The following is a 7,507-nucleotide window of genomic DNA, read 5'->3' as shown; positions in this document are numbered from 1 at the left end:
CTTAACTAAGTCCACTGTAGCTGACCAGAAACATCTTTACTGAAACCATTTTAATATTTCCTTTAACATATACATTTCCAAAAGCAACTATATACACACACACACACACACACACACACACAAACAAATACAAACTGATTATAAACAAATATACAAATTTTACACTCCAAGGTGTTTAATATACATTTGGACAGTAATGTGCAAAATTAGGATTAGCCACTCAAACATTAAGGGAAAGAGAAGGAGTAGATTCTGATACAATATTACAGAATTGTAGGAGCTAGGGGCATAAATTGAGTTCAAGATATTATTGGAAAATTCCCTCTAATTGTACTGTCATTTTAAATTACTAGTTTGATATTAGAATATGGGTCATAGAAGATGCAGAGAAAAATTTACTTCTCAATTCCATGTAACTGGGACACTCAGTGGAAGATCACACACTCAGGTTGTAGCATGATTCCACCAATGAACCCCAGCCTAAGTGGTAAGTACAGTTAAATTTACTTTATGTTCTGTACACCACTGTAGTCACCAGCGAAGGCATCTTTGATTACAGTAGTAGAATATGAAATGGTTTCCAGATGTTCATTTCTAAACAATCATTTTGTAGCATTATATTTTCATGTGATTAAAGTAGTTAATATTTTTCCCCTCCATATTTTACTTTTCTGGCTGGAATTGTATACTGATATTTATGTAAATCAATTTGCTTTCTTCACAAAAGCCAAAGATTATACAAATGTATGGTAAAGTTAACTCATTTTAAACAGTTACTATAACATTTTGACTGACATTTTAAGGGGTAATAATTGTATTTAGTATCTTAATTAAAAGCTATCCAAAATCTTCGATAGTTGGTAAAATAAAAGATTTCATCTAATGATTATGTTGTTTGCAATCCAGGGAAGTAAGCAGAGACTGTAGACTGTATTCCGGGTTTTGATGAAGTTAGTGTTTTTGTTGATGTGGAGGATTTCGGATATTCTGCAAATAGGGGGGGAAAAAACACTATTAACTTCTGGGGGGGTACAAGTAGCACCTTCTTAAAGCAGAAAGCATTTTGAAATAAGAGATTTGTTTACTTTCATGGAACTACTGCCCTTCCTACCTGAGGAGTTAAATGTATTTTGGCTGAGACCTCGTAAAGGAATGCTGTCTTCTCTTTTCTTTAAATACTTCAATTCCAATCCCAAATTCTCACCACTAACCAAAAGAAAATAGAATCATGCTTAAAATAGGAAAACTTAACACTTTTACCTAATTTTGTAAGCTTGTGTTTTTGATGCAGTAAAGCTCACTCATAATATACTTCAGGGCCTAAAGTAAAGGCCCTTCAAAGAGATTAAGACTGACTGAAGCAGCAGCAACCTAAAAGACATCTCAAATACTTGTTTTTACCATAACATCATCAATGCAGGAGCTAAAACAATAGCAACGTAATGGTTACTTACCTTGCAGTAACTGTGGTACTTTTGAGATATTTTAATCCATGGTGCATGCAAGACTGTAATCTGAACAGCAGTGTCTGTTGGGATCATGCCTGTACCCAGCATATATTCCCTCAGATGGGGGTACAAGTGGCAGGGCGGTCACAACAATCCCTCCAGTTTCTCACTAATCCAGATTCTCGTCTAGAGGAGACTCCAAGGAGCAAGAATGGAGGGTGCTTGTGGGAGCTACTCAGACAAAACATAAGAACCACAGGTTCTTTCTTCAATTATTTGTCCATGTGGATCCCATTCTAAGTCACTGGCCAACAGTACCTCAGCTGGAAGGTGGGAATGAGTAGTCCTAGCTCACTCACTAAACAATGCCTTTCCTAATTTGGCATCGGATCTCAAAGCCAGGTCCAGGCACAGTGTTTGGCATCTCGATGAAACAGTATAATAAGGGAGAGGGATGAGCCATGAGGGACAGAAGTTCACTCCCCCACCTGGCTTATGTAATGGCCACCAAAAAAGCGATCTGAGAGTAAAGTAGTGAGAACATTCAGAGAGGAGTTTAAAGGGGGACTTCATGAGACCTGTGAGGATATTTAGATCCCAAGATATAGATGGATGCCTGGAAATATGTTTGGTTCAGTGTTCCAAGTTATCTTACCTTGGAGGCAGTACCAGCCTTTGGTGCCAAGCTGATTTCTGGCAGTTGTGGATGGCCTATCAGATCTTTTACTGGTACTGGTCTTAAAGAGTTGCATTCTGGCTTACAGAAGTGCTGACTGACTGGGACTCAGTGGTGGAAGAGCCTCATACCTGTTGTTCTGGGTCTGAAGTGCCCCTCAGACTGCTCCAGAAGTAGTAATTTTAGCCAACTGACCCTGGATTTTCTCCATCTTGACAAGCAGATAGCACAACTGTCAAACAAGGGGCTTCTGCTTAAACAGAATAAACCAGGGGTAGGCAACCTATGGCACGTGTGCCAAAAGCGGGACGCAAGCTGATTTTCAGTAGCACTCACACTGTCCAGGTCCTAGCCACCGGTCCGGGGGCTCTGCATTTTAATTTAATTTTAAATGAAGCTTCTTAAACGTTTTAAAAACCTTATTTACTTTACATACAATAGTTTAGTTATATATTATAGACTTCTAGAAAGAGACCTTCTAAAAGCATTAAAATGTATTACTGGCACGCAAAACCTTAAATTAGAGTGAATAAATGGAGACTCGGCACACCACTTCTGAAAGGTTGCCGACCCCTGGAATAAACAATGGCTATATGTCTGTCTCTGCAGGGAATGAGTCCATCGCACAATGAACAGGGAGTTCAAGCCTGAGAGCTTTGAATCCACTATAACAGCAATGGCAGTGATGCAAACTGCCAAGCACTAAGAGGGATGGATGGGACTGCTCTGCCCTCAGATGGGGAAGGCACGAGGACATAATGAGTGCCAAGCACAGCTCCAATGGACACTGCTGTTCAAAGATTCTGATTTCGCATGCATGGATACGTAGTGTGGGATCTACATGGACAATTACTCAATGTTAAGTTTACGTAGTACTACATAAAATGTTTACATTTTATTTCATAACTTTTATATAGATTCAATATTCCAGCCATGTCTACACAGCAAACAACTGTTTTTGTAACCAGTCTGACACTCATCCAGCCCAGTTGCAACAAATATGACAGTTGTCTGCATGGCAGCGTTTTCCACCTCAAAACCACATGACAACCAGGTTTGTTCATCCACATGGTCTTTGGATCAGTGCTCTTAGACTCAGAAGAAAGCATTCCCAAAGGGCACAGACACAGAGCAATGCATTCTGGGACATCCCCCACAGAGCAGTGGAGAGCTGGAAAGTAGAGCCAACTGAGATAAAAGATACAGTTAGAGGAGGTCCTATCTACACCACAAAAACCGTTTGCAAAATTTGTCTCAGGAAGACATTTGCCAGTCTAAGACACTTTAGTGCTATAACTGGGATTAACCATGTAATTAACTGGTTAAATGCAGTTAAAATATGCAGTGCAGCCAGAGCTTAATGTTTTCACTTACTCATCCCACTGGGCCTACCTCCTTCATTGGATGATTTCTAAAACCACCCACTATTGGTACACTCCAGCACCACCCTGGTAAACTGGAATAAAGAAACCAGATGTCATCTGCAAATAGAATTATTACAGTCACATCACTTTAAGCAATAGGTTCTGAATGCCATCACTAGCCAGACTTGCTAGGGCAGTCAGCATATTGACAAACGAACATTCATTGCCTTCACTCCACTTTTCAGGTCACTATGGCGTCCATTTCCAGAGTAGCTGGCCCCCATTAAGCTGATACTCCCACATACCAATATCACTGCTATTGTGGAATTCCACTGAAGAACAGAATTGTCGCAATACGGGGTCAGGTACAGCCATGTTTAAAGTCACTAGTGCTGTCTGACAAAGTTTGGTTTGTGTAGTGTATCCCAAGAGAGCTGAATAATGAAAAAATTAGACTACTTTAAAAAGGCACTGACTCTGACAGCCGAACAAGCCTTTTGTTGTTGTGGAGATAGGTAAATCTGCAAACGAGAATTTAATATTTCACTAGAAATGCAATATGGCTTCTTCAGAACTCTTCATAAAACAAAAAAATTACTTCCAAAGACACTTGGACAGAGGACCACATTTTCAAAAGCAGCCTCTAAAATACAGGTTTATTTTGTGAGTAAGTCTGTGCATGCTCACTTGAACAAAATACAATGTGTATTCACAAACTTGGGCATAAAAAACTGTTTTGGAAAAAATTTCCAACAATTTTAGAAAGGCTGGGCTGAGGTGTCTCTGAAAATTGGGCCTCAAAATAATTTCTATGGACACAATTATCATGATACTCACTTTTCTATATTTGTTGAATGACCAGTTGCAATAGGAAATCCTGGCTGAATGTCTGAACTTTTATTAGTTTTTGAAAGCTGCATGTTAAACTGAACCTGCCAAAAGATCAAAGGTTTCACACATTCAACATTTTGGATCCAGATATTACTATGCACCAAGAAAATGTATAGACTGAGGACTTTTATCAGACTGTGAGCACTTCAGGGCAATAAGGTTCCACACCATGTTTAGCAAATGCTTAACAAATAAAATAGTATAGATATAAAACAAAGATGCAATTCAGATGACAAGTCTGCTGTGTATGTATGATAGCACAGGGTGAATTACTGATACATATCAACATGGTTTGGTATCCACTAAAAACAGGAAATAGTTGCGGCTTCTCAAATATTTAAGTTAATGTTAAATTTAAGATTTAGGGTAGAGCAGCAGCTCACAGCCCACTAATATAGGCTGACTAGTATCTGATTGAAGTCAGTTATGCCAAAGGAAAGCTGATATTTCCCAAGAAAGCCTTTGTTTAAAGTTTTGGTGTCTTCAGTATTCTGTGTTTTTTCTGAAACATCAGGTTTGATTGTTTTTAGTAAGATAAGCCTTTTGCTGAGTGTAATCGGGTGCCCCTTTAAGAGGATGGGGCCAAGCTAGCCCTGTTCATTAACCTCATCCAGCTGAGCAGGGGACAGGTGTTCTCCCAAAAAGAGGCTCAGCAGAATCCATTTTAAAAACAATGTCACTGGATAACATTGTTCATTTAAGCTTTTTTTTTTTTTTAATGTAATCAATTTAAATTTTCAAAGTATGGGGGAAATCAGACAATTACTGTGGGGGGGGGGGGGGGGGGGGGGGGGGAAATTGACATTTACTGATGAAAATCTGATCCTTCCAAGCCTATGCATAAAGAGCAGCAGGAAAAGACAGGAAGAGGCTGCAGAGAGCAGAAAGTTTTGCAGGCCCTCTCTGGGAATAGGAAGACAGGCCAGAAGCCAGGGGGCTTGGGTAGCAGAAGGAGATACTGGAGCAAGAGGAAGACCCAGGGAAACACCTCTTTGGCCACTCTCACGTACAAGGGCAGGGAGCTGAGATAGAATCCAGGAGGGACATGGGACTTTTATTAAGCCCAACGTGGGCAGCCATTGTTTGCATTATTGCTTGGTCTGAGTGTCTGAACTCTAGGAGGGGATTCCACAGTTAAATCTGAGAGCCCTCTAGTCTGAAGGACAATAGAGCCTGGAGTCTAAGGTGGTGGCAAAGCCCAACCCTTTTGAGTTACGGTACTGAACTTTAGTTTGTGATTCGAGGTGCCCCTATTAATATATTACTCCATGACATGGGTGTTATTAGTAAGGCTACGGTTTTGTCACAGAAGTCATGGATTCTGTGACTTCCAAAGACCTCCGTGACTTCAGCCTGCAGTGGCTGGGAACTGCAGGGTCCTGCCACCCTGCAGGTGGCAGAGGGACCCCACAGCTCCAAGCTCGGGTGGTGGGGACCCCTGGAGCTCCCAGCCAGCCCCCCACAACTGCTTCCCATTTTATCATGGATATTTTTAGTAGAAGTCAGGGACAGGTCATGGGCTTCCATGAATTTTTCTTTATTACCCATGACCCGTTCATGACTTTTACTACAAATAACCATGACAAAAACCTTAGCCTTAGTTATTAGCCTAAGACAGTGTTGGAGAAGTATTCTTGAGGAACCCTGAGAAGAAGAATCAAAGAGTGGGATGCCTGCAGGGCCACCCCGTGCCATCAGGATACTCTGAAATAATGATGCTATGACACTGAGCCATAGTAATTTCAATCCCAAATTGTATAGAATGTATTAAGTGTTTTGTGTACTACAAACTACTTCTGTAAGGAATAAAGAAACACAAAGATATACAAAGGAACAACTGAAAAGGGAATCTTGCTGACTTTGAGAACTTCTCTCTCACTAGTTTACAGTAGGACATTTACTATAATCAAATAGAAATTAGGGAAGTTACATTTGGGAGGCAGTGTGGTATATTAGACTAAAAACCAGAGGTAACTGCCAGGAATTCTCGTGTTCTAGGTTTAATGCTGCAACTAATTTGCTATGTAGCTTTTGTTCAAAGGAGAATTCATGACAAGGTGGAAAATATCTTACAGGAGAGTTATGAAAATTAGGGTTTGTAAACTGCTTTGAAAATGCCAGGTACTATTACCATTATAATAATTTAGTGGTTATAGCCAAATTCTTGCTGTCATTCAACACAAAAACCATATCACATAGCATATCCACGTCAAACTGTTCAGAAATATATGATTAGAAATGTGTGTCTTGAGCACAAAATAAGAGTAAATGTAAATGCCTGCCTTTGGTCCTGAAACCTGCTGGTTGGCACTTTTCACAGGTGCGGTTTCTGGAAAGTTTTGGAAAGCGCATACCGGAGAGATGGGGTAACTGATTCCTGAGCTAGTAAAACGGAGTCTGTTGTCAAGCTGTAAGAGAGAAAAATAAAATGTAGAAAGAGAAGGAAACAGCAGTGCAACAGTAGAAAATCAAAATCTATGCATCTCTAGTTCCAGCAATCTATTTTTCTTTTTAATAGTGGTTCACTTAAAGTAGAACCCAGACATTCAAGAGCACTGAACTGGGACTCAGGGGACCTAAGATTTCTTCCTAGCTCTGCCACTGGTTTACTGGGTGTCCTTAGGAAGGTCACTTCACCTCTTGGTATCTCAGTTTCCCCAACTGTAAAATGAGAATAATGATACAGACCTCCTTTGTAAAGCACTTAGAGATCCGCTGATGAAAAGTGCTATAAAAGAGGTAGGTATTCATATTCTTACCGGTAATCAATGACATTTAATTTCACTGAGCATAGATGTAAAAATTTAAAACTGACCTTCGTAATCACAAAATATTACTACAAATTAATGTTTATACATTATAGTGACTAAAGTACAGGAAAAAGCATGTTTTCCTATGCTTACATTCTTAAAAGGAATACATGTAGAAAGTGAATGGATACTAGACAAGGTAAGCATTATTTTACTACCACTTTTCCTCTAACAACAAACCACAAGATTTGACTAATATACTCTTGACTATACGCTTATTACAAGTTTATGTAAGTGACACAAGGCTCTGTGCATCAAAGAGAAATGTAGCAATGCAAACAGGTTTTTGTTGTTGGTTTTTTTTTTTTTTTTTTTTTT

The 7,507-nt window shown here is 39.6% G+C and overlaps 1 protein-coding gene across 1 annotated transcript in view; it reads right to left on the bottom strand.

Annotated features, from left to right (window-relative positions):
- Window positions 1–594: 594 nt before the first annotated feature.
- Window positions 595–7,507, bottom strand: part of LOC112125424 (spindle assembly abnormal protein 6 homolog) — a 30,841-nt gene continuing 23,928 nt past the window's right edge. Inside the window, exons 14-17 of the mRNA XM_026655796.2 lie at window positions 6,662–6,787; window positions 4,326–4,420; window positions 1,112–1,206; window positions 595–987 (exon numbers count right to left, since the gene is read on the bottom strand). Coding sequence (XP_026511581.1) covers window positions 887–987; window positions 1,112–1,206; window positions 4,326–4,420; window positions 6,662–6,787 — 417 coding nt within the window. The 3' untranslated portion in view covers window positions 595–886. The remainder of the gene's footprint in view (window positions 988–1,111; window positions 1,207–4,325; window positions 4,421–6,661; window positions 6,788–7,507) is intronic.

Source organism: Terrapene carolina, unplaced genomic scaffold (assembly GCF_002925995.2).
Source record: "Terrapene carolina triunguis isolate 2854851 unplaced genomic scaffold, T_m_triunguis-2.0 Scaffold211, whole genome shotgun sequence".
Taxonomy (NCBI): domain Eukaryota; kingdom Metazoa; phylum Chordata; order Testudines; family Emydidae; genus Terrapene; species Terrapene triunguis.
Note: the sequence above shows the minus strand (reverse complement) of the source record. Positions and strands in the feature narration are given on the sequence as shown.